This window comes from Meleagris gallopavo, chromosome 2 (assembly GCF_905368555.1).
Source record: "Meleagris gallopavo chromosome 2, MGAL_WU_HG_1.1, whole genome shotgun sequence".
Taxonomy (NCBI): Eukaryota; Metazoa; Chordata; class Aves; order Galliformes; family Phasianidae; genus Meleagris; species Meleagris gallopavo.
Genome location: NC_139405.1, coordinates 54,940,589 through 54,967,088, shown reverse-complemented (window position 1 = coordinate 54,967,088; position 26,500 = coordinate 54,940,589). Strand labels below are relative to the sequence as shown.

The 26,500-nt window shown below is 43.8% G+C and overlaps 1 protein-coding gene across 6 annotated transcripts; it reads left to right on the top strand.

Moving 5' to 3' along the window:
- Positions 1-285: 285 nt before the first annotated feature.
- Positions 286-26,271, top strand: MYB (MYB proto-oncogene, transcription factor). 6 transcript variants are annotated; one of them, XM_085217247.1, is made up of 16 exons: positions 286-482; positions 3,297-3,414; positions 4,932-5,003; positions 5,634-5,726; positions 6,131-6,351; positions 7,814-8,048; positions 8,820-8,900; positions 9,299-9,403; positions 10,730-10,987; positions 12,022-12,381; positions 13,900-14,042; positions 14,444-14,558; positions 14,645-14,770; positions 15,451-15,561; positions 16,076-16,183; positions 24,766-26,271. In XM_085217247.1, the coding sequence occupies exons 1-16, from the start codon at positions 460-462 to the stop codon at positions 24,880-24,882; spliced, it is 2,286 nt and encodes a 761-aa protein (XP_085073373.1). In that variant the 5' UTR covers positions 286-459; the 3' UTR covers positions 24,883-26,271. The 6 variants fall into 6 exon arrangements, with proteins under 6 accessions (XP_085073373.1, XP_085073375.1, XP_085073376.1 ...); XM_085217250.1 differs by having other exon boundaries at positions 287-482; positions 12,232-12,381; XM_019612959.3 differs by lacking the exon at positions 286-482 and adding an exon at positions 518-2,127.
- Positions 26,272-26,500: the final 229 nt, after the last annotated feature.

Genomic DNA, 26,500 nt, shown 5'->3' with positions numbered 1-26,500 from the left:
GGGGGCGGGAGGCGCCGAGCGCCCGGCGGAGGTCTCCGAGACGCGGCCGTTCCCCACGCCTGGGGGGTCCGACTCCCCGTTCCCGACGGTCGCTTCCTGCCAGCCTTCGTCCTGCCGGGGACTGCAGCCGGGCGAGGGGGGGTGCCGAGTGCCGTGCCCCGCACTGCCCCGTTCCGCCCGCCCTGCGCCCCGCCGCCGCGGCACGGGGCCGCCGCTCGGCGCCTGCGCACTGCAGGGGCGCCAGATTTGGCGGGAGGGGGAGTGTCCAAAAGCCCTTTGTTTGATGGCATCTCTGTTTACAGAGTTTACTCTTTAATCTCAACCTGTTTCCTCCTCCTCCTCCCGCGGCTCCTCGGCACTTCGCTGCGCGGCGGCGGAGCGCCTGGGCGCAGCCCGGCAGCAGGGCGCGGCGGCGGGCGCGGGCTCCCCCGTCCTCCTCCCCCAGCGGCCGCCGCGAGGATGGCCCGGAGACCCCGGCACAGGTAACGGGGCGGGGGGTCTGCGCTGTCACACGGGGCGCGAGGTTGCGGGAGAAGTGCTCTCCCGTAGCGGGGCGGCGGCGCGGCCGCCCCCGTCGCAACTGAACCGCCCCGGCCCCGCAGCGTCCCTCGCCCCGAGGGGACGTACTGGGCGCCCCACGCTGCCCCGCGTTCCACAGGGACGGGGGATCGCTGCCCGCCCGGCTGGGGCTGCCTGCCGGGAGCTGTCGGGGCGGCGGGCAGCGCGTCCCGTCCATTCATTCATTCATTGCCGGCGGGCCGTGACGGCAGGTGTGCGGCGGACGCGGGGCTGGGCTCTCTCTTTTTCTTATTCTTTCCTTTTTTTCTTTTCTTTTTCTTTTTTGTTTCCCCATTTTATTTCGCAGCCTCTGCCTCTTCCCCACAGGAGCGCAGCTCTGCCCCACGGGTGCGGCTGTGCGCCGTGAGGTTGGGCTCTGCCCGCACACACGGCGGAGGGCGGCTGCGGAGTGCGCTCCGCGGAGCTGTCACCGTGCCCGAGCCGGGATCGGACGGGACGGGACGGGACGGGCGGGCGGCAGTAAGAACCGCGTGGTCGCGTTCGCCGCTGCGCTGCCGGGCGGGCGCTTGGCGCGGGGTTGTTGTCTAATTAGCAGCGGACGGCGGGTCGGACACGTGGAGGCTTTTTTCTCTTTCTCTTTGCATTCTCTCCTCTCCCCTCCCCTCCCGCTGCGCTGTGACAGCGGAGCGAGGCGCGCTTCTGCTTCTCCCCGTCCGTCTGCCGGCCCCGTCCGGCGGCGCTCGGCGCTGCGCGGCCGCTCCCGAGGAGAAGGGGCTTTCGGCGTGGCAGCGGGCGCGGGGCGGCAGGCGGAGCGCGGGGTGCCGCTATGAATCACCCCGCCTGCCGCTGCCGGGCCGGGCGCCTCGCGGGCGCCTCCCGCAGGGACTCGGCCGCCGCCAGGAGCGGCCGTGCCGGCGGGAGCGGAGCGCGGGCTACCGCCAACCCCGCGGGGCGCGGCGCGGAACGGAGCGGAGCGGGAGAGGGCTGTCCCCGCGGTGCTGCTGCTGCCCGAATTCCTTCAATCGCGGTAGCGGCAGCAGCGAGTCATTTCCTCTCCACCTCCTCTTTTTTTCTTTTTCTTTTTTTTTTTCCCCTTCTTTACCCCCCCCTCCCCCCCCCCATTAGCCGGTTGCTCTAAGAGAGAGCCCGGCGCTGCTTCGGCTCCAGCCTTCAGCCCCTGCGCCGGGGAAAGTTGTGGGGGCTCCTAGTATCCCGAGGGCGCTGGGCGCCCTCCTGCCGCTGGAGGACGCGGGGAGCGCGCTGGGCTCTCCGTCAGCCAGGTCCGGCCGAGCCGCCCGCGCTGCCGAGCGTGCTCCGGGAGCGGCGCGGCGCGGGCGGGATGCGCTTCTTCCGTCTGCCAAACTCCTGGGAGCCGCAGAGCTCCCTTTGCGCACAGGCAGGCGCACGGCCGTCCGTGCGCGGCGTTTCGGCAGGGGAAGGGCAGCGCTGGTGGCAGATGAGCGCCCGAGCTCTGCCCGCCCCGCCGTGACCCGGGCGCTGAGTGGCCGCCGCGGCAGCTGGACACACACATGGGAGCAGGCGACGAGGAGCGTCCTGTGTGGAGCGGGGCAGAAAGCAAGGCGCGATTAACCCCGCGTGCATTAAAGGGTGTGTGCTCAACAGCCCGCGTTTGAGGTGTCTGCGTCTTTGCTACAGCTTAATTTAAAACGTGGTCTCTCGAAAACAGGAAAACAGGATAAACAATGCTTGGGAATTAGGGTGCAGTGGATTGCCTTATTACAAAATGACTTTATTTGACTGCCTTAGTCATCCTGTAACATCCCATAGCTCCGTGCTATCAGATAGAGCGCAGTTGTTCGTCTCATAACATAATGCTGTTTCTGTTTGAGCGCTGTGGGTTTCATCTCTGCCAGAGTGTCAAAAGTGCTGTTCCTATCACAGAAGTTGGAAATAAAGTGTTTCCCAGCAGAAAGGCAGTCCTGGTTGCAAAGCCATCCTGGTTCACTGGGCGAAAAGTGCAGTTTGTGAGAGCGGTGAGAGCCCTTTTCACCCCTGATAGCCTCTGGGGAAATCCCTTAGTCATGAAGGAGGTGAGCGGCAGTGTGTCAAAAACAATATGAGGTATTTAGAAATGGAGTAGAGGTAATAAAGCCTTGAGTTAGCAAAATGGGCAGAGCAAAGTGGCTCGATCCTTCATTGGTTGGTTGCAGGATACTCTGTATGGTTGTCCACATTTACGCTACCACTCACTGGCTTCACTTCATCGCAGAAACTTCTGCCTTCACACATAGGACCCGTAAACATGGGCTCAAATAAGGTCCTTATGGGTGAGCCTTTTGTATTAATATATCTCGTTTGGGAGCCATGGAGCTATCTGTCCTATCGGCCATACCAAACCATTAAGATTGTTCAGAACGTGTGGCATGAGTTAAAGATCGTGAGTGTGCACTTGTGTAATGGACACAGCCTCCACTTCTCTTTATTGTCCCAAACATTGTGTTCTAATTCAAAACCCCCATTGGCTGAAAGTTTGCCAAATGTGTAATTCACCACCGATCTAACAGTGTGAGCAGGTCCAAACATGCATGGCAGCGAGGAAGCTGCCAGCCCTTTGCTTGTATCTGTGGATACCAAAAACAGCAGAACCAGTTCGAAATACAAGAACAACAGAATGCAGAACAAAATCTTGTTGTGCAAGTTTTAAAACTTTTATCTGTGTAACCTTTGTAAAGATTGTGTGTTTTCTGTGTGCTGTGTAATTAAGTAGCTCCAATCCTCACGTTCCACTCTGTGTCTTGCTGTGTTTCCTGCTGCAGCATATACAGCAGCGATGACGATGAAGAAGATGTTGAGATGTACGACCACGATTACGACGGCCTGCTTCCTAAGGCTGGGAAACGTCACCTAGGGAAAACCAGGTGGACCCGTGAAGAGGTAATTGCCAGTTTGGTCATCTCCTGCATGGGGGAATTCAGAGGGAAAGTGTAGCAGTGACAGCGCTGAGAATAAAGATGGTTTTGACCCATTAATTACATGCAGTGTTTCACTTCGCTTTGAGGATTGTTGGTTTCTTTTAAATCAAATCTATAAACACCACTTTCTTAGTGTCCACCACGATCTGCCTTCCAGGTGTTTGAGCTTCTGTAATCCCTGTTGGAGAAGTAGACTGAGAGTCACCTGTGGCAGTGCCGGGTGCTTCCCGCTGCCTCTTTGTGTTTGAGAGTGGTTGCTATGCGCGAGCTGACGTGTGCTCCGTGTCCCACAGCAGCAAACAACTGTGGCAGAAACTGCTGCAGTCCTTTTGTGCCATTTGAAATTTGCACTTTAACTGCAGCATTGTGATCCCGAGTGGAAATAAATTAAAAGCTGGAAGAAAGAAAGCCAGTCGTACCAAAATTGAGCATTTGAGATGTGTTTTGCCTCTGAAGGTCAGAATAATGCCTTAGTCACGGTACCCTTGTGCTGACTTTCCAGATGAATTCTGATATCAAACTCCTTTGCCAGGTGGATGTCCCATGGCCATTGAACTAGTTTGTGCTCATTATGAAATGCATTAATACAGTTATTGAGTTATGTTTTGACTTTCTCCTCTCTGACAACGTATATTGATATATAAACAGAAGCAGGTCACCTTTTGCAAGCACTTATTTTTTTAAGCCACATCTTGCTTTTATGGCAGTGGCTGTGGTGGTGATGGCTGTGTGGCCCAGTGGCCTCTTCCATGTCACAAGGACCAGGAGTGCCCAGGGAGGTACCAGTGAGGGTCTTTGCCCCCCTCTTATCTCCTGGGGCAGTACTTGTGAGTTCCCCTATCTTGATCTTTTCCAATGCATGATACTGCTTCTTTTTTGTCTCGAGGGTCTATATTTCTGGTCTTATCATTAAAAATACTGGGCTAAGTTCCTTGCTTTTGCAAGCATGCAAAACTCCCTCACAGCCATCAGGAGCATTCATTTTATTGTGCTTTCATTGTACACGACTGGCAATGAGCAAATTACTGGAACTCCCATTTCTTGCAAGACATTCAAAGCTTAAGGCTGTGATTTCCAGAGGTCCCCAGACAGCTGGGTGCCTCAGTGTCATTGTTTGCTGTGATGCCTGGCATCAAAAACGTCCAAGCGCTCCTGTAAATCCAGTAACAGAGTAACAGTTACACTGCTGGGAGCAGTAAAATGGGAGTCAGAGAGCATGGAAAAAGTCAGCCTTTTTCCTACAGCACTGTAAAGAGTCTACCAAAACCCGTGGGAGAAGAAAAACCTCTGGATCTGGGCAATTAAAAACACAAGGAGACCACAGACCACCTCCTCTTACTCTCAAGACACAAGCCATCAAAAGTAATAGATACATACAGAGTTAGAAGTGGGCAACTTAATTTTGAGTGCCATTCATTTGCATCATAAGAGATCGTGATATTAATTGTTTTATTTATTTATTTGTTTTTAATGATTCAGGATGAGAAACTGAAGAAACTTGTGGAGCAGAATGGCACAGAAGACTGGAAAGTCATTGCCAATTTCCTTCCTGTAGGTGGACATTAGTTTCTGTTTCCAATTCTAGTGACAACTCTTTATCAGAGGTTTCCAAGTAAGGGAAAGGGGAGTGGTTTTTGTAGTTACTTTTTTGCGGGAGATAAAACCTCCACATCTGGAGACCTCAGAAATTTGGTTAGAACTCTGTGAAACCCTTGCCTTAATTTTCCTTTCACTTCTCAGAGAGGGTTAGGGAACATCAAACAGACTAAAATGGGGGGCAGGGAGTGTTGCATGATCAAAGGTCAATGTAAAGCTGAAACAAAATGTCTTAGCGCAGAGAAAAAAAGTAACTTTGGTGAACTCTGGGTATGTGGTTTAAAAGAGAATTGTTTTGTGAACACTACAGCTGTAGCAGAAGCACAACAGCTATTGTGCCAGAGGATGAAGATTGAGGTTGTGTAGTCTGAGCTATACAGTCATAACTGCAGAAACTATAGAAATAGTTCCAGTGACCAAATGATAGTTGGGCACGTTCTTCTCCAACCTATGGTATGATTCCCTTTTCTCTTAGTAGTCGTAGTTGGCAGTGAAATATGCTGGAGGCACATAGATAAGAGAGATATCACTCTACATTCATCTTTTGCAAAGAATAATCTACTTGTGTGTTTTATATTTCATTAGAATCGGACAGATGTTCAGTGCCAGCACCGGTGGCAGAAAGTATTAAACCCAGAACTTATCAAAGGTCCATGGACTAAAGAGGAGGATCAGAGGGTAATCAGTTTTCCCTTCCATTTAATTAATACCTTAATAACAGATTTCATGTACTAGGTCAAAATTTCCAGAGAGCTGAGTGGTTTTAACTGTAACATGGCCTGAGGCAGGACTGATACTGCCTTATCAATGCTTAAGTATTTCTAAGTTTTCTATGCAAACTATTTAATTTTACTTTATAGCACCGTAATGTAGAAATGCAATCTAGAAATGCCATAATGTTATGAGATTTTTTTTCTTTTGGGTAAAAGTGTAAATGGGAAACAGGGAACAGGGATTTTGTGTTAGTTTTTCTATAGCAATTTTGAAAAATGTCATTGAAAATTCTTCTCCGTTGCAGTAAAACTTTCACTGATTCATTATGCATCATTAAATACAGGCAGTTTTTATGTCCTTCTTTGAAGGTAATAGAACTCGTGCAGAAATACGGTCCAAAGCGCTGGTCGGTCATTGCTAAGCATTTGAAGGGAAGAATTGGAAAACAGTGCAGGGAGAGGTGGCACAACCATCTGAATCCAGAAGTGAAGAAAACCTCCTGGACAGAAGAGGAAGATAGAATTATTTACCAGGCACACAAGAGACTGGGAAACAGATGGGCAGAAATTGCAAAGTTGCTGCCTGGACGGTAATAACATATGCCTTCAGCTCTTAAATAGGAAAAAAGGGAAAAGCTGTAGGTTCAAGCAGGCTTTTTCAGCCTTTGCATTATAAATAGAAAATTTTGGAATCAAAACCTGGCAAGCCAATGATATGAATGTGCTTTTGTCTCAGTGGGAAACTGCACTGTTTGGTCAGTACATGGAACAGCATGACATTTTTACATGCTTTTAATGTTTGCCATAGACAAAAAAAGCAGTAAGTAGAGCAAGACTGTACAAGTTTCCTGAATGTATGTTCAATAATTGACAAAATTGAAATTAATTTAACAGTCAGACTTGCAAGTGGAACTTAGTTTACATTCAGTCAAGAGTGCACCTGCAAAGTGAAATCCAGTATGTTGGCTCAGAATGATTTACGAGAAGGCTGCTTCAGCGTTTGTCATTGCACATGAATCATCCAGAAAGTTTTTACCTATAATCCACATATAAATCCTCATATAAAATTGGAGAAGCTGACTTCCTTGGGCTGCAGTCCTGGAAATACTTATCTCATTGAAAGCACATGCACAAGTTACATATACTTTTAGGTATTCAGAGTCTTACTCACTGTACAGTAGAAGTGACTCAACATAAAGTGTGTTGAGCAACTACTTTAAGCAAAGGAGTATTTTCTGTTCCTATTTTTATTCCTGTTTCTTGCTGAAGCATCTTCAATGCCTGAGATTGTGATATCATTTCAAGTGGGCATTCCATAAGTTGCTTCCACCTTCCAGAAGAAGGCAAGAAAGCAGTTACCACTTGGAAACTTTCTCTGTAGCCCCCACACATCACTGATATTAATTTCAACAATATTATGTGATGGCGATTTTTTTCAAGCAGGGGAACTATTGCTGACTGTACACAATCTCACAGACTTGATAAGTTTACTTTTTCTGACCCATGATTCTGAGAGTTTGAACCTCAGTTTTTCTGAGGCAAAAAGCCATCACAACAGTGTTGTTTACCAGGTTTGTGTGCAGAGTACTCTCATTGCCTAGCTGGTCAGCTGGAAAGTTGCTTGGAAGCTGGTCTTTTGACAGCTGTGCTCCATAGCCTTTCTTTCCAGTGGTGAGTCACAATAGAACAGTAAGACTTGCAAAGGTGGTGCTGGTAGTCTTCAGGGGAACCTCAGAGAAGTGTTGGGCTCAGTGTCACCTCACTTTACAGTAACGGGGTGAAGCTGATGGTGTTCATTGCTTGCAGTTTGAGTACTTCAGGTTTATATGCTTTATATGCTTCAGACAGCATATAAACAACAGTAGTTCAGTTGTCTTTTTCCCTCGCTTTTACAGTGAGCATCTTTCCTGAGAGGTCGAGAGTAGCATTTGTAAAGGCCAGGGCCAGGGTGAAGTCAGAGCACTGCTCAGGGTTCAAGCAAACGCTAACAGCATCCTCCTGCCTGTTAGCCTCGCTTATAACACCCCTCATGTGTACACATTTCTGTTGCAGGACTGATAATGCTATCAAGAACCACTGGAATTCCACCATGCGCCGGAAGGTCGAGCAGGAGGGCTACCTGCAGGAGTCCTCCAAAGCCAGCCTGCCCTCGGCAGCCACCGGCTTCCAGAAGAGCAATCACCTGATGGCCTTTGCCCACAACCCACCTGCAGGCCCACTCCCCGGGGCTGGCCAGGCCCCGCTGGGCAGTGACTACCCTTACTACCACATTTCTGAGCCACAAAACGTAAGCTCCTGAAAGCGCTTTTCAGTTTTGTTTCCTTCTGTGTGATAGGTGGGTGCAATTCAGCTGACGTCCAGTAAAATGAAGTTTTTTTTCCCATTCGTGGAGAACTTGTGTTTGGGGTCAGGTGAGGATGGTTTGGACTTAAGCAGTGATGGCTGCTTCAAATCGACTGCTGACATACAGGTGGAGTCAGGTTAAGCATATTTAGCACCTTGTAACCACTGGAAATGTTTTGAGTGCTATTTCTTATAGTGGTAAATGCAGATGTGTTGAAAATGAGTTGAATCTGATTAACTCTGTGTTCTGTCTCAAAATCTTCCGGACTCATTTTGGCCATACACTGTGTACGGATTCCATGTCAGAACCAAGTAAACAGTAGTGTTTTAATCTGATTCCATGTCTATTAACAGTTAATAATGAAATTAATAATTAAACAGGCCTTTGCTTTAAATGCTTACAACGTAGTTTTAGATGATTAAAAAAATTGCATCTTTTGTTTTTTTTGAGATAGAAATATCTCACAAATGCATCTACAAATTATTCATTTTTCTCATCAAGAGGGGTACATGCTCCATTTATAAGTGTTCTTTCTTCCTCTGTAGTACTCACTGTCATGTTCTAAAAGCGTTCGTTTTGCTTGTAAATGTTTGGGGATTTTTCTTGATAATATTAAACATGTAAAAGCAAATGTGTTTTTAAAGCAGATTCACAACATAGGCAGGTGATATGCTAGAAGTAATAACTTTTAGTCTCTTTTGCTTTTTGGCCTAGGTCCCTGGTCAGATCCCATATCCAGTAGCACTGCATGTAAATATTGTCAATGTTCCTCAGCCAGCTGCTGCAGCTATTCAGGTAGATAATTTGAACATCATTTCAAGAGACAATTTGTTAAACCTTTGCTAAGTCAAAATGCAGACGTCTTACCTTAAGGAAACATTTTAATGTAATATATGTGAAGAGAGAAAATGGGGAAGGTGGGGGAGTTCTGACCTGGCTAATAATTGCTTTTTCTGAAGTGAATTTAACACACAGTAGTTGTCTTCTGGCGTGATAGATTTTGCTTTCTCCATTTCGAATGTCTGAACTGAAATTCAGCAGGGACTTTGATAGTGGAAAACACAATTGACATTTGTTTCATCTTTTGAGTCTAATTTGGCTATTATAACCACAGAACGGCAAGCCACAAGCATTTTAGTTGCTACATCCTATCGGACCTTTATCTTTTCTTTTCCCTTAACTCTTAATTTCAGAGACACTATAATGATGAAGACCCTGAGAAAGAAAAACGAATAAAGGAATTAGAGTTGCTACTAATGTCGACTGAGAATGAACTGAAAGGGCAGCAGGCATTACCAGTAAGATTGTCACTGTGTGCTTGGATGGAGGGATAGCAGCATTACCCCAGTGCTTGTCTTTTTAACTTTTTACTCCCCCTTTGCCTTTGATACTAATCAAGGCTCTATATTTCTGTTTTAAAAGGATGAAACATAGCACATGCATACTCTGTATCTGCTTTGTAAATTCTGTGATTAAAAAATTCAATTTGCAGGTATTTTACTTTGCAAAGTGGGAGCAGGGCTGGGCTCTGTAATATTACATAATGTTGGAAACGTTATGATTGTATTCAAATGAAAAATCCCACAGATCTTAAACTAATGGGATCTGCGTTTTTGAAAGTGTGCAATGGTTCATGTAATGAAAATGTAGTGCCTATACGTTAGATTTTTCTTCTCTGTTGTATTCTTTTCTTCAGCTGTGTTTTATACACTTTGTAAGCTTCAGACTTGGTGCATGTTTGACAGTTTGTTTTACTTCTCCAAATAATGGTAGATCCTTCATAACTGCATGTGTGGAACAAATGCTGGCTATTACTGAATTCTTACACTTTGTTGTATGTGCCATTGAATGTTAATATGTGAAAACCCTCACTTAGTTACTTAACACCATCACCAAAGCCAAGAGTCCACAAATCATTTTGGAAGATAGGTGATAGCCAGCAGATTCTTCGTTTTGTTTTGTTTTGTTTTTTGGGTAATATTTAAATTAATAGTAAAAACAATTGCATGCACGATACGTTAGTTTGGCCACTTTTTAACTTTAGTTAATGTTTTGCAATTTCTTCTGTTGCATGATCACACTGGAAAGAAACTTCTGTTAATATGTTCTTCTGCTTTCCTAACCACGTTGATTTGACAGCCTCTTCATTGCATTGGTGTAAGCTGTAGCGTTAGACAGGGATAGAAGAAGAGAAGGAGATAAGCAAACAAAAGCAACTCTAACTCTAAACTCTTTAGCATTCTACAGTGCTGAGTGCTCTCTAGGGAAACCCTGCCATTTCATGCTTCTCATAGAAAATGACTTGCAGACACTTGTTGAACTTTTGGAGTAATGCAGTACAAATTGATAAGCTACTAGTCATGACACACATTCACAATCCTGGAAGTGAATTATGAGGTAACTTTGGGATAACAAACACAATGCTGAAATTACTTAAAACAAGGTCTTGCACTGATGAAAGGAAACATCTTGACAATTGTTTCATAGGCATAAGTTTTTAGATGATGATGCAACTACTTTTATCTTTCCTCCAGTGGCATCTGATGCCTTATGCAATTTCATTGCTAAGTTCCTTCTGCCTTTCCCCCCCCCCCCCCTTTCCTTTTTTTTGCTTCTTCCTTTAGACACAGAACCACACAGCAAACTACCCCGGCTGGCACAGCACCACAGTTGCTGACAATACCAGGACCAGTGGTGACAATGCACCTGTTTCCTGTTTGGGGGAACATCACCACTGTACTCCATCTCCGCCAGTGGATCATGGTTGCTTACCTGAGGAAAGTGCGTCCCCTGCACGGTGCATGATTGTTCACCAGAGCAACATCCTGGATAATGTTAAGAATCTCTTAGAATTTGCAGAAACACTCCAGTTAATAGACTCCGTAAGTAGAACTGTTGCCTCAGGTGCATTTGTGTGTGGTCAAGGAGTAAGGGGAGAGGAACTGGGACCATCCTAAAAGTATTGTTTTTTTTTTTTTCTTCTGAGTAACTTCTAATTGCTACAAGATCCGAAGCTTAGCTTCTGAAATAACAACATCCAGCTGCTTGTAAGTGAAGCCCCTGAGTGTGGAAGCGTTTGCTTTCTGTGCGTGTCTCCCTTTCCTGCTACACCTTGGTATGGGAGTGTGATTAGTGAACGACACATTATGAGTTTAAAACAACCTCTTACTGTGTTGCATCTCCCTAAACTACAAGCAGAGGCACCATGGAAGATTTTAAACAGTGAAACAATACTTTTTTAGATTGGAAGTGGTACATGCTGTAGGTTTACATGTGGCTGATCATGTATCTGCATCATTTTATAAAATTTCCTGTCGTAGCATCAATTGCAGCTTCCTAGAGCAAAAGGGGTTTGCCCTAGCATATGTGAAGAATTGGAGACACTGTTTTTAACTCCAGGGTAGCTGAGTGACACTGACATGGCCTTTTTCCACCACAGTCTCCAGGGTACTGTGTGTAACACGAGTGATGAGGTGAAATATGTTTGCTGGTGGCACTCTGCTTGAGGAGTGGAGGGGTCGGCTTCACGCAGTGCCACATCCCTTTCTGCATGTCCAGAGCAGTTGTGCTGGCACAGAGAAGACCAATCTTGGTTGGGAGTCCAAGGCACATGTTTTTTTTTTTTCCTAACGATTTTTTGTCTTTGTTCTGCACAGAAAATGCTGGCCTAGTCAGTAGCAAAGACATCATTTGACTGTTTCTTTAGGACCTCACTTGCCACCAACACTGATAGGGTGCTAGCTTGATATGCTTGACATATAGACCAAAAACACAAATAAGAGATCTGAGTATCAGTACTCAAATAAACATGGTCAAGCAGAATGGAATTGGAAAAGGCTTTGTATCCTAACACTGCATTTTCATGAGGTGGCACTATATACTGTCTTATGGCTCCGTGCCTCCCACGTTGTTTCAGGATCCTTCATCATGGGGTGATCTCAGCAGTTTTGAATTCTTTGAAGACACAGACATTCTGGCTGGCAAAGCTACTTCAGGCAGAGCCGTGCAGCTGCAGCATGGAGGGGCCAGTGCTTGTAGACCTCCAGGACGCCCCATCTCAAACCTGAGCAAAACCATGTCAAGTCAGGGCCCTCCTGGCTCACCAAAGTCCTTGTCTGCCTCGCAGGGCAGTGCAGCTCCGTGGGTCCTTCGCAAAAGGAGAGGGCATGCCAGCCCCTTAGCCAGTGGCCCCAGTAGCACCTTGGGACTGGCTGACGGCAGCAGCTCAACTTCTAAGCACTCCCCTGTCAAAAGCCTGCCCTTCTCTCCCTCGCAGGTAGATCAAGACTTCTGCACAGCTGTTACTAATTCTCAAAAGTCGCTGCAGTGTTAACAATTTAGAAACTAATCCTTTGGAACAAATGACTAATTACCGTTGCACTTGTTGATTTCACTCAATTTTTGAATCTTCTCACTATTCCTAGTCCTCACTGCTGAGTGTAGATCATCTGCAAGCTAACTGTCAATTTTCTTCTTTCAAATTCATCTGTGGAGCTTGGGTTTTTCTTTCTGATTTGGTTTGTTTTTGTAGGAGATTGTGATTGCTTGCTTTGCTCACGCTGTTAACTCCTTCAGCTACTAGAGTTAAACATTTCTGATAATTGGTAATACTTTCCATCATTGTCCACTTACAGTATGATTCATTGACCTAGAAAACCCCAAACTGCATTTAAATAGCATTCGGGTTGTGAGACAAACTGGCAACAACCAGAAAATTCTAATTGTGGGGCGGAGTGGAATAGGAATGAGGAGAAAATCTGCCTCTTACAATTGCCCAGTGTGCACTTTGAAATTCCTGTGCATTGTTGCTTTGTTTCACAGCTGCAGCACTATTTAAAAGTATTTTGTTTTGGTTTGTCTGTTTCTGTTGGTTTTTCCTTGATTTGGCATTGAAGTCAGATAAATACTTTTTCATGAAGAATATCTCTAGATGGCAGATAATGATCTCCCACCGTATCTCCAGTTACGTCTTAGGTATTTTAATCATATATCACTTGTCCAGTAAAATCCATGTATTCATACATACCATATTTTTCTAATCTGGTACAAGTGAAGTCCAGCAGGTAACCTGGTGAATCAGTGTCCGAATGAAGGATACCACAACACTCACAGATTTATAGATACTAGAAATGGAAGCCATATTTTTGGCTGCCAAGAGGAACTCGTGGAAAAGCAATTTTCTTCAAACTGTTATCTCCGCCTCCTTTTCAGTCAGCTGAAAACACTCCACACACCCATTGTAGGCAGCAAATTTCATTTTATGTTGTGAAAATGGAGCACTTTGTTTTGAGAGAGATGATAAGAAATTTATTTTCCTGTCATATCTGCCTTATTTACTGCTTCAGAAATATCTAGATTCCCCTAATAAAAATTTGTGGAATTGTAGAAACCCCATTTCCAATGGGTTTCTTCATGAAACATCCCCTACTCATTTTCTCTTGTTTCTTACCTCAAGCTCTTGATATTAATTACAATCTATTTGCAGAAAATCCACATCAGTTTAAGTGGTAGAGATGGTTTCTGTTTGGAATGGAGTGTCATCTTGTTTATGATTTCCCACAATAGAAACATCAGTCCTTACTTTCTGAATGCTCCAACCAGACAGTTTGCAGAATATTGTTTTTACACCTAGTCAGGTACTCCACACACACCTACCCATATAGTAGGGACAAGAGAGTCACTTATGGCAATGAGAAGGAAATAATTTATTTTTCTTCTGTTCAGTAAAGTCAACTGAAAAAGTCAGCATCGCAATCTAGGTGGTCCTGCTGATTTTTTCTTTTCCTGCCTACAGTTCTTAAACACATCGTCCAATCACGAAAATCTGAACCTGGACAACCCTGCACTAACCTCCACGCCGGTGTGTGGCCATAAGATGGCTGTTACCACCCCATTCCACAGGGACCAGACTTTCAAAACTCAGAAGGAAAATCATATGTAAGTTTTTTTGTCACGCTGCCTTGTCAGGTTCATGAGAGTTCATTTTCTTCAGGTTTGCACGCACCCAAAGTTCTGGGTAACTGTGTGCTTCCAGCAGAGTTATGTGCTAATGGATTCAGATTTTTCTTAGTTTGGAATAAAACTTCCACTGCATAACTGCAGAGGCTATTACCATGCACATAGACTCATCAGTTGTTTTTTTTTAAATAAAGCCATTCCACCTTATTCAAGTTAAATAGATGTTCTTCCAGAAGAACACAGAAGAGCAAAATGGATTATATGGTTGAAGGAAAATATTTGTCAAAATCTCACCACAATGATTGCTTTTATGCATGTGTTTTTGTAAGGAGTTAATATTTCCATCCAGTTCCTTTAAAGTTTTTTTCCTCTTTCTAAAGTTTCAGAACTCCTGCAATCAAGAGGTCGATATTAGAGAGCTCTCCAAGAACACCCACTCCATTCAAAAACGCACTTGCAGCTCAGGAAATCAAATATGGTCCTTTGAAGATGCTGGTAAGAAGGAAACAATGATAAAAGTTGCTTTGATATTAGTGTAGAGGGATGTTCTGGGACTCGTGTGTAACGTTTCTTCCTTTCAGCCTCAAACTCCGACTCATCTTGTAGAAGATCTGCAGGACGTTATCAAGCAGGAGTCGGAGGAATCTGCGATAGTGGCAGGGCTACATGAAAGTGGACCCCCTTTGCTGAAGAAAATCAAACAAGAGGTAAATCGCAAACTTACCTGAGGCAATTTAATTCAGCCCTCTTTGCTGAGAAACTTAGACCAATACCTTTTCTATTAAAGAGCTGTGTCTGTTTTTCTTTCATGTGAGCCCCAAGATCTTACTGTCAGTTCTATATAGTGTACTAGGCATGTCTAATTCATCTCCCATTGATTTCCATAGAAGTCTTTCTGCTGTTTTCAGCAGGGGTTTGCTTAGGCTGTTCTAATGCAGTTTTCATTTGAAACTTAAAAAGAAAAAAAATTAGACAGGAATTTGGATTGAATCTTTCTAATACTGGTGAAGACTATAGAAGAACCCCACGGGGACCAAGCTACATGGAGTGACTTAGAAACCTGAACATTTGGGGATGTTGCATTATATTACTTTGTCACTAAAATTCTAAAAATACATATATTCTCAGTCCTTTTTAGAGGATTAAACTCTTGAATACTGACAGAACACTGAGTGCAAGTATTCAAAGTTATATTAGGGGATTTTTTTTGAGAACCTTGAACATCATTTTCAACAAAGAGCAAGGTTGTGGTAAAAGAAAGTACTGTAAATGTGTGTTATGCGCAGCTGTGAAGAATATTTGTTCAATTTGTTAAACAACTGATAGATTGATCTCCCTCTGGTCAGTTAGATGCTGGGTTTTATCATGGTGCCTTTCCTGCTTTCAGGTGGAGTCTCCTACAGATAAAGCTGGAAATTTTTTTTGCTCAAACCACTGGGAAGGGGAAAACCTGAACACTCAGCTCTTTACACATGCATCTTCCATGGAAGATGTGCCAGTAAGTGCATATTTTCACACTGCCAAATGATTATTTTGTTTTACATCTGTAAAGTTCTTAAAGAACTTTTTTTTGTTTGTTTGTTTTGTTTGACCTTCCTCGCAAGTAGGCGTTATTCATTACTTCTGCATTGTCTATGTATTGTATATGCCTATAGAAGGTAGCTGATGTTGCAGTCACAGCCTTTGCAGTCTGCAAAGAGTGTGCTCTTGGAGAACTACTGCACCTGTGTATAGGAATGACTGGACTGCGGAGTTAAAACTGTTAAAAGAAAGAGAGGCTCTGCTTTGTTTTGTGCAAAGGAGGCCTGGCTTATGCATGGGTCTGTGCCTCACCAAGATTGTTCCGTGTTGCAGTTTCTCTTGTACTTGGGAATTAAAGGCTGAGTGCTGCATTTGTGGCAGTGCCCACCATTGCTTGCTTCACAGTCAGGCTGAGTTTGCTTTTAGTACATTCAGATTTGGGTGGTTTTCTTAAATACCTGAAAACATTTTTTTTTTCTTTCCTTGTTCAGAATCTTCTTACCAGCTCAATTTTAAAGATGCCTATGTCAGAAGAGGAGGGCAGTTTCCACAAAACATTTGCTGTACCTAGGAACCGGCCACTAGCTAGCCCACTGCAGGTAACAAAACATACACTTGTATGTATGTATGTTGATAGTACGGTGTTGGCCAGAGCTTGTCAGTTGTCCTGGGTTGGAAGAACAGACTGAGCAGCCCAGCTGTGCCAGCGCAGGTTCAGCCAGCACTCCTGGCAAGTTGCAGCCCAACACTGTGTGCTGCCATGACACGGGATTGGGATCTGTCCACAAGTGCCTGCTCTGTTGATGCACCAGAGGTAGAGATATGAGTGATGGTGTGCAAGCGCTTCCTTAGCACTCCTTGGACATCCTAGAGCCCCTGAGCAGCCCCTGTATTAAAATTGGGACTGTTCTAATGTCAGCCAGGTGTCAGGCTGGATTTTGGATAGCTGTGGTTGTTCCAGGTGTTAACAACAAATATATAAACTTGCTATATTTTCAAATATATAAATTACTATTCTATTGGGCCTGACCTAAAGCCCACCAAAATCCTTAGCAGCCTTTTTGTCAATTTGTGTGGGCTTTAGATCGCGCCCTCACACATCTTTCAGAGAACAAAACACAGTGTAGATAGTGATTAATTATCCTTCCACCACAACCTTTGTTTTTGGGGCAGGTGAATAAGTGATTTTTTTATCCCTTCTCCACATGGGTGGGTTGGGAGAAAGTCATTCTCCAGAGTGAGTCATGTCAGAAAGGAAACCATAACTAACGTCCCAGTTCCTGACTTTCAGACAGTCCACATGGCTAATCCTTTCTTTTCCTGCTTCTATTCAGAATTTACATAAGGGGTTATTTACAGTAACAAAGAATGAACAAAACAGGGTTTGCATCAAGCATCTCTAGCCTGGCATTATAACATAAGCTACTAAAACTTCACACACAGCCCCATTTTTGCATTTCAAACATCTTGCTACTCAGGTTCAGAGGCGGTCATCTGGGCACTGAACTTGAACCATCTCATGGTGGAACAGCCCATGGCTTCCACTTTGGGGACACATTTGAGGGCACACCTGAGAGGCCATTCTCTGTGCTCCTTAGTGAGCTTAGGGCAAAATGTTGAGGTAGCTAACATTTTGGTAGAGATGTGGGTTGTCTTGTTACATGGTGGTTGCCTGTGCTCTGCCTGTAATAAAAATGCAGCATTTAAGATGCATGTAAAGTGGGAACTTTTGACCTTGGGCATAACAATGTTATGTTTCCTGCTATCTAAAAATAATTTCTAAGCAAGCCGCTGTAAATGAAAGAACTTGTTTAACCTTCTCTCCTAACTTATGCTGATTTTGGTCAGGAAGTTTACACAAGTCAGGTTGTAGGCTGTTCTGGATCCCATTCTTTACTCCTTGGTCAGGAAAAGTCCTTAGTTTTGCATGTTAGAAGTCAGATATTCTTATTGTTTGGATAAAGAGGACTTTTCCTTGAGTAGAAACTGAGTTAAGAAGAACCTTCCATCTCATTTCAGTGCTTAAGAAGTGTTGAACCAAAAGGCAAAGCAGTTGTAAAAAGCCCCAAAATGAATACTTAGATTCAGCTTCTTGGTGTATCAATATGTAACCCTCTTTGCTGATGAGGAAACATTGAGCATTTCAGCTGAAATGCAAACAACAGTGAGGCTAGAGGTAGCTGTGCTTGTGGCATAGACAGTTTTTTCAGAATAAAACACAGGCATTTTATAACAGTGCTGTATCATTTGTCCCTCACTGTGCTGTCTGTGCTGGACTTAGTGCCATTGGTCAGGAGGGAGCATCTGCTTCCTCTCCTTAAGACTCACTTGGTCTCACATCATAGGGGTATTTGGTGCTGTACATTGCTGAAAGGAGCCACAGTCTGGGTCTGATGCATAGCAGAAGGGATATACTGCTGCTGTGCCCCTAATGCTTTTCCCCATTCACCTATAAAAAGGACACGGCCTGTCTAAAAGGTGCAAAGCAGTTGAAAATGCTGGCATTTGTGCTTCATTTTTGACTTGTAGCATTTTGCATGTGATCAGATGTTAGCACGTTATCATTCTACACGTTCATAATTTGTTGTGTTGCCCACATACAGATAGGCATTCACACACACGGACACGTACAAATATTGGATTAAATCCATTGATTCCATGCAGGTAGAAATAAAACACTAGAGAACTCTTTGGAGTGAAATATAATTGTGTCTGTGTATGTTTACATTGCTGTTGTTAATACTTTGGGTCTGATCCAACCTTTCTGACTTAAGCAAATTTCATTGACTCCAGTCCAAGTAAGAATTACAGCACTCTTTCCACCTTGGGCTGTGCATGGAGAAGGAAAAGAGAGAGAAAGAGTAGAGAGAATGAGCTACGCTTTTTTTTTTTTCCCCCACTGTTATGCTTTTAATACAATTTGTTCCTAAAATTCTTTTTTTTTTTTTTTTAATTAAACTTTTGTAAGAGGGAAGTAGTATGTTTATAAGTCTGCAGTATTTTTCATTGCTTTAGTAACTTGCACTGCATGTACTTAAAGAAAAAGGCACGTGTCTGGCCACAAACTCACCAAAGAGTCTGGTTAGTTACAAACGTTCCATGCAAACTCTTCAGGATGTAGAGCTGGTCATGCAGAACTTGGTAAATAGTTGCTGATGAATACATCATGATTCATCATCAACATGGGAGGAACAGTATGTCACAGCATTTGGCATGCAAAGACAGGTAGCTGGATAGAACCACTCTGGGAATAGGGTGCTGTAAGTTTTGCACTAGTACAAGAGAGAAAAACAGTAGAGAAACTTGGACTTCAGTCTTGCTTGTTCCCCTCTTCATAAAATGTTGGGTGTAATAGCATCTGTACGTAGGGTTTTTCTGGTAAGGTATGAAGATTTAGCCAGCACTTTGGTCCTGCATGGCAAATCTCATGGTTGTGTATGGGATGTTCTTTTACTGTCAGGAACAGATGTCTCTCCATCCCATTGTGTTGCCTTAGGGTGGAACTGGCCTTAGAGTGCATTGCATGAATCCCAAGTACTTTTGCTTTATATTTATTGGAGTTAGCTACAACCAGTATCCTACATTTTTGTCACTCAAACTATACTCAGTCTCACTGCAGAGAGATCTTGCCTTCATCGGGAACTTCTTCAAGGGTTAAGATTTTGGGATAATGTCTGAAGACTTTATTGAGGCAGACTGAAGATCTGTACTGAGTTTCGCTTGAATTGCACCAAATAAGAGGTTACATAAAAATGATGTTCCTGGCTGTTCCTGTCTAAAAGTTGCATTTTATTTCACATTATGTTCTATAGCCAGTGACACAAGTAGCAGTGCACAATACAAACTATCCTAACATAGACATTTTAACAGTTAGAAAAGTAGGCTAAATCATAGGCCATCCACCTAACCCTGCGGGCTATCAAAAGACACCATGAAATGGAACCTTTTAAGAAAATAGCACTGCTTTGATATCTTCTTCCCCCACTAACAAAGGAAACAACGCAGGGTAAAAGACCTGCAAGCTAAAGAGAATGTTCTTAAACCCATAGCTCCTGTCACTTTCCATTTTTTAACCACAGACTGACACGTTTCAGCTCGAATTTCCTGACTTTCAGCGGTTTATGTAACTCTTTTCTTTAAAGAGTAAGTCTAAAGGATTTTAAAACAGTTACTTGGTTAACCTTTTCGTGATCGTGAGCTGTCATTAACCTTATTTTTCTCAGTTAAAAAAGAAATGTGGAATTTCATTTGCAGCTTGTTGTAAGACAGTGCTTACTTGCAAGGCAGCACACCCTCCTGCATCAGCACATTTCAATGGAGCCTTTCTTTTACTCTTCTCTGTGACTCTTGTGGAGCAAGAGGGTCTCATATTCTTATTCCCTTCTTTGATTAATCAAGGGGAAAGGGGGAAACATGCTGTGCTCAATTTCTGGGAGTTTTAGGATTTTCACTGGAAAGAGAAGTAGCCCTGAGCTTCTCCCCTGTGGGTGTTATCCTTTCTCTCATGTTCTGTGCTTTGCATAAGTGAGAGAAGCGAAAGGTGGTTGAGAAGTACAGGTCAGCCATTGTGTGCTTTTCTCCCAGAGCAGCAGAATTTAGGTTGTGAACAGCTCAGGAGGTGTAGCTGCTTGCTGCAGGTGATGGTCTCTGCTTTGAGAAGCTGCAGAGCTGTTGCAGAAAATGGACCATTTGACTACCAGCCATTTGCAATAATGTGTTCTGATTTGTGAATAAAATAAAATTACTTAAGGTCACGATTAGAAAGGTGCTGAATATCCTAACGTGCGTTGCAGGTTCTCAGACCGTTTCCATATCTCTCCCATTAATCTTAGACAGCTCATATATTTTGAACATGAGTTCTGTCTGATTAAGGGCTTCAGAGTTAAGCTCTTAAAAGTGCCACCAAATAGCTCTGCTAGCACTGATATCAGGCTTATAATAAAAGCTGGAGAGCTGAGCCATCCTATTCTCACAGTGTAGCAAGCTGTAATTCTGAAAATGGGCAGAAACCTCAGAATTTAGGAAAAAGATCGTCCCGTGCCTCAGAGGACCAGGAATAGTGCTTTGTCTTCTCAAATGGAGTAGAGGACTGGAGTAGTTAACTGGTCTAGGAGGGCTTCCTTTGTTTCTCATCTTCATGGAGTAGAAAACCAAATTGCCCTAGATGATATCTTACCACACTGCAAGGAATATGCTTTGTTTCGAGCTTTGGCATTGATCGTTTCACTGCAAAGGAAAGAATTCTACATTTCTGTTCTAAGTCACCTTTTCTGTGGCATGTACTGCAGATCATCTAGCCAGAAGGCCAGCTTTTTGCGATAGGGAAAAGCTGAGATACCTTCTGGTAGTCTGAGCTTTCTAAATGTTGAAAACATTTTGGCTATTTTAGTTAAAGTCCAAAGAGCAAATTTCCATGGGGTTTTCTTTCCTTACGGTTCTGTTTTCTCTAGACGATCCAAGTTTTTAAAGTGCTTTAACTGGATATCCCAGTTAAACAGTCTGTGTACTGCTGCTCACATCTGCCCAAGGGCAGCTGAAGGTACCTTGCAAGATAAGTAAGGTAGTCTCCTGCAAGGAGAAGGATGTGCTGAGGATTACTGAGGTTAAAAAAAAATGAAGCAGTTAGAATGACACAGCCAGAATTGACTGGAGGTCTGTGATTTTATGCTATGGGAACTCATAGTAGCAGAGCTGCTTCTTCATGAGTCTCAGCTGTAACTTAAGAAGTTGCTGTGCATGGAAGAGCAAAATGCAGCTGTGGAAATACTGGTGGAGAAGGCTTAAATTCTTTTAATTAACAGCAAAATTAAGAGTAGTGTCCTGCTCTTTGAGCCAGTGAAAGACATATATGGAATGAATCATACCGCAGAAGTCTCGTTCTTTCCCCACTGGCTAAGCGTTTTGGTGCCAAAAGGAACACCCCACTCTTAGGTGGATGAATTGAAATGGAATGAATCCACTGAATCAATGAAAGCACGCCTATCAGTGTCAATGGGTTTTGGGTCAAGCCGTTTGGCTTCTAATTACAAAACTTTTGCGTTTCATCCATTGATTTGCAGAGCAATAGGGGAGACACAGTGAGCGTTTTCCACAAGGAACATTTTGATTTTGTTTCTGTGCTGTTTTCCTACGTACCCCAAGCTGTTTGTCCGAGTCTCGTCTCTTTTCATAAGTCCTGGAAATGCTGCTGTCTGCAGGGCAGTGATGCTTTCCAGTAGCAGAGCCTTGTCAATACTCACCGAGATTCTGGCATGGAAGGAAGAGCCGTGCTTCTCAGCCTCCAGTTTTGCTTTCCCTTTTTGCTAAGCGATCCATTAGCTGCGGGTGTTCAGCCCAGGCAACATGCTGTGCATCGGTCATGGGACCCAGCGCTCACTGCCAAGAGCGGCAGTCGAATCTCTCGCCTTCAGATGACTTTCACACGTGCCTCCAGTGCCGCGCGGCAGGGCTGGCAAGGCAAGGCATTGTGCTTTGTTATGTGCTCACTGCTCGGAGCCAAGGCTTCAGACGGGAAAAGTTTATTAAAAATACCTACTGTAAATGTTACCCAAATTCCCCAGGGTAAAATTGAAATACGCCGCTGTGGTGAATACGCTACTTTGGGTCAAATTCTTCTGCATTCACCAAGCTCCCACTGTCTTCAATGAGAGCTCGATGTAAGCTGTAAATTTACACTGTAAATTGTCCCAAAAGAGAAGAAAAAAAAAAAAAAAGTGTAATGGATTTCTGGGAAAATGCTACCAGGGTCTAAAGTCAGTAGTGTGGACTGTCGTGTGCTGTCTTTCCAGGAGAGCTTGAGTAAGCAGTTTGGGGCAGAGGTGTGCTGGGGACCCTGCTCCCCAGGGTGTGGGGACAGCTGGCTCTGAGGGGAAGGCAGGGGGCTGCAGCCCGTGTGGCGTCTGCTATGCCTCTGGCATAGCAGAGTGAGGAGCAGGCTTCAGGTGGAAGGAGTGACGTGCAGCAGCCTGCTGAGATGTGGGAGATATGGGATGCGGATTTTGTTTTTTTCTTTCCTAAGCACACGGTTGTTAATACAAAGAGCTCAGTGTAGGCGCTAACAATGAAATGTAATTAATGAAATCGGGACACTACTTGCCTGAAGTCACTTCCATTTTTTAAAAACTGGCATATAGTGATGGATGGGCTTTCCCTTACATATTTACAGTTACCTAGGGTTCTGCTGCTCTAACTTCTCTTAACCAGTTACTTTGAAGCTTTGAAAGGTCACAGGGAAATACTGAATGGACACATATTTCTCTGCCTCAAAATGATGGATATTTTGTAGTTACCAATTGCTTTTGAGATGGACAGACCGTACCTGACTTCTAAGCAAAACCGATGGCATTGCACCAACAATTACTTTGGCCCCTCATGCAAATGCCTCTAAAATAGCAGGGGAAAGCATTTGCAGGTGCCCAAGTCCCACTGAGGATCAGTAGGAGGCTGCAGGTTGCCAGCTGATGTAGGCACCTTTGAAAAAGTTACCCTGGGAGTTGTTTAACCAAAGCATAAAAGAATCTGTGGCGTGTCATATGCAAAAAGTGTGTCACACCTGCTTTTGGCTGCAGTGTGCGCCCAAGGCTCACAGCACAAGCTGCCCAGACTGAACCACTCTTGTAAGAGGTAATTGTGTGTTTGTTCATTTCACAGATGCGGGTTTCCCACAAAAACCTGTAGAAACTAATGATTCGAGGCTAGACCTTGTTCTCCTTTACACAGGGAACTCCTACTGAAACTGAGCAGGAGTTCAGCCTGCAGAAAGGCATCAGTAGCAGAGACAACATTTGGAATTTGTCTACAGATGAGAGCTATGTCTGGGGAACCCCAGAGGACTAACCTGCCTTTGCCCATCATGGTCACACAGCTTATTCACTGCTTTTATCCATTTTAGTCTGCAAGCCTTCCAGAGCAGAGAACCTCTGTCCTTGTGTAGCAGCACCCTGATTAGGGCCTGTAATGAAATTAATCTGCATTTCCTATGCTGCCTTCTGAGTGTACATGTGCCTTGGATAATACTGTTTACAATCCAAAGAGCATTCTTCAAGAGGATAGTTTAAGGATCCTCTTGCACAGTTAGCAACTAAAAGGAGCAGCATAAAGAACCATGGGCATCCAGGGGTGCTTCTGCTCTTAGCAGCCAGTTTGCAGTTCAGTATGTACACTTTGCTTGGTGCTCTAAGTGCTGAGAAGGTTTTGGCCATCTCTTTGAGTGATGTAGATCTTGAGCTGCAAAGATTAACCTTGTTGAAAGGAGAGGAAAGCAGGGAAAGATTTCTCCTAATTTGTGTTTCTTAGTGGATCTTGGGCTTAGACCTTCTTAATCTTGAGGGGTCCCATGAGCCCCTTGTTGGCAGGCAGCTTCCATGAGAGCAGTTGTGCACATTTTTGGAATTCTGGGTTTATGCTTAGCTGTCTGTATCTAATAATCTGGTTTTTATTTAGGGTTTAGTGAATATCTCAATGTGAAGGAAACAAATAAACTGAGTAATTGAAAGAGTTGAAGCACAAAAACAATACACGTATATGAGTGTGTGTGTATTGCTGGTAAGTTCCAGGAGCTTTGAAATTTCATTACTGTTTATAGCTCAAGGCAATGAGAAACATCTTGTATGTGTAGGGAGTAAATAAACACACTGTGCACAGCCTTCTGTGCAGATATGTTTATCTCAGTTTAACATTATACTAAATGGTGTCTCTAACCTCCATAAATACCACAAGAAGCAAAATGGCTTTCTTGATAATTAAAATGCTGCTTCTGCCAAGGGTCCCCCCACGTCTCCTCTCTTGCTAGAGGAGCTCTGCTCACAGACATATGCTAATTGCTGCACGCAGGTGAAAGCAGCTTCAGGCACAGAGCTGTTTGCTTGCTGTCCTCGGGTCATCAGAGTCCTTAATGTGGACTTAGAGAGAATAAACTGTGAGTGGGAACTTGAGAGCCATTGAATCCTGGCTCTGCTGGTGTGCTGTTGTGTGGCTGGTCTGGCTGCCCACCCCTGCAGTCGCAAGCTGAGAAGCAGGGATGGAGTTTTTTTCCTGTTGTTCTGAGGTGTCCCTTTCTTTGGAGTTGGCACAGCAGCCCACTGAAGGCTTGCTCGATACCTACTGCCAGGTTTGCAGCTGGAGACCCACAAAAAAACACCTTGACGTCCACCCCAAATCTTTCTGCTTCTTTCCAACATAGCATTTGAACAACGCTTGGGAGTCGGCGTCTTGCGGGAAAACCGAGGACCAGATGGCCCTGACCGACCAGGCACGCAAATACATGGCCGCATTCCCAACCCGGACTCTGGTGATGTGAAAGGGCCGACGGACTTCTCCGGAGAAGCATTATGGTTGGCAAACACTCCTCGTTCGCTGGGAAGTCCCTGCTCCTCTGCACGAGGACTTTTCGTGAATGGGAGAAGAGCCTATCTTTGTTGTGGTACAACAGTTGGGAGAGCACGAAGTGCATTTAGTCACTGAGCATATATTTTCTTGTTGGATTTCACCCAACTTAAGAGAATTTTTTTTTTTTTTTTTTTTTTTGAGTGAATGAACGATACTTGCCTAAATTATTAGGTACAAAGTTTTAATCAGTAATTAATGATCTTAAGTGCAGACTTACAATACAGGCAATTTTTTTTGTACTTTCTGAGATCAAGCAGATGTGATACACCAGTATTGTTATTTCAGTGATGTGCTATCCAGGGGTGGGGGTTTGTTTGTTTCTTTTTTAATTTTTTATAATAACAGAGCAGGTACTCAAACAGATGTATTTTAAATCACTGAACAAAATGCATTGGTGTAAAATACTGAAGTAAAAAAGCATTACTACACACGCTAGTCTGTGCAAAGGGGGAAAACTGATCCAGTTCGTGAATGCTCAGACATCCATTCCTCTTGAAATACTCTTTCAATCTGTTTATGGTTCTAGACCATTATACGTTGTGTGTTTCTGTTGGGGGGGTTAATTAGCTTGCTTTAAAAAAATATTACTGTATGAAACATAGATTTATAAGAAAAAATATATTTTTATTCAGTAATTTAATTTTGTAAATGCCAAATGAATACTGTGTTTTGCTGCTAAAGACCTTAGCGTGTAGACATGCTGCTAGTGTAAAAGGAGCAGTAGAGCTTTATATGGGAAGAAAACAAATGTTGATGTTAGCTAATTGACTATGCACTAGCATTTCAGACTTCTTTATTTTAATTTTTTTTTACATCATTTATATTCCCCCCCCCGCCCTTTTTTTTTTTTTTTTAAATAAGCAATATTTTTGAACACTGTTCCTGGGAGATTATTATTATTTTTTTTTAATTGTCTGAATGTGTGGTTTTGTTTCACATTGGTTCGTAACAGCATGTATTGCACCTTCATATGTTTGGGAGAACACTGTCTTCTTCGTGTTATCTGTTTTGTTCCATGTCTAGCTAATTGTTCCCTACCTTGGGTCTTATTTACTAAATCAGGTTCTTAGAAATACATGGTTCTTTGTACTGCCATACCAAATCTTTATCGGTATGGCAAAACACTGATTTTATTTTATTTTTTTAATTGTCCTCTTTTTTTTTTTTTTTATTTTTAATAACAGCCTTTGAATTTGCTGCCTTAATAGCATTTGGTGCAGCTTCACCTGCACTTAATTTTTTATATGACAATGTACTGCCTTGTAGATAAATAAAGTGTGTTCTTTTTTACTTAAACCCATATGGTCTCCTAATCTTATTTGTCTTTAATGTTTAGGTAGTGTTGTTCTAGGCAACAATCTAGCTAAGAAGGTTTTTTTTCCAGCAAACTTAGATAAGTAAGGAATAGAGTGTTGCATACACCATAAGTAGCCTCAACATCCTCAGCTGCTGAAAAGCTGAAGAAGCACAGCACAAGACATGGGACACTGTGGGCTCCAAGTGCATCTGTGGTGACATGCAGTGCAGGT

What these genes read in the sequence shown, in the direction of transcription:
- MYB (XM_085217247.1), top strand. Translation starts at nt 460, where the DNA reads ATGGCCCGGAGACCCCGGCACAG. An exon ending in CTAAAGAGGAGGATCAGAGG is followed by an intron (nt 5,727 to 6,130) that starts GTAATCAGTTTT and finishes CCTTCTTTGAAG; the next exon opens with GTAATAGAACTCGTGCAGAA. An exon ending in CTTCCATGGAAGATGTGCCA is followed by an intron (nt 15,562 to 16,075) that starts GTAAGTGCATAT and finishes TTCCTTGTTCAG; the next exon opens with AATCTTCTTACCAGCTCAAT.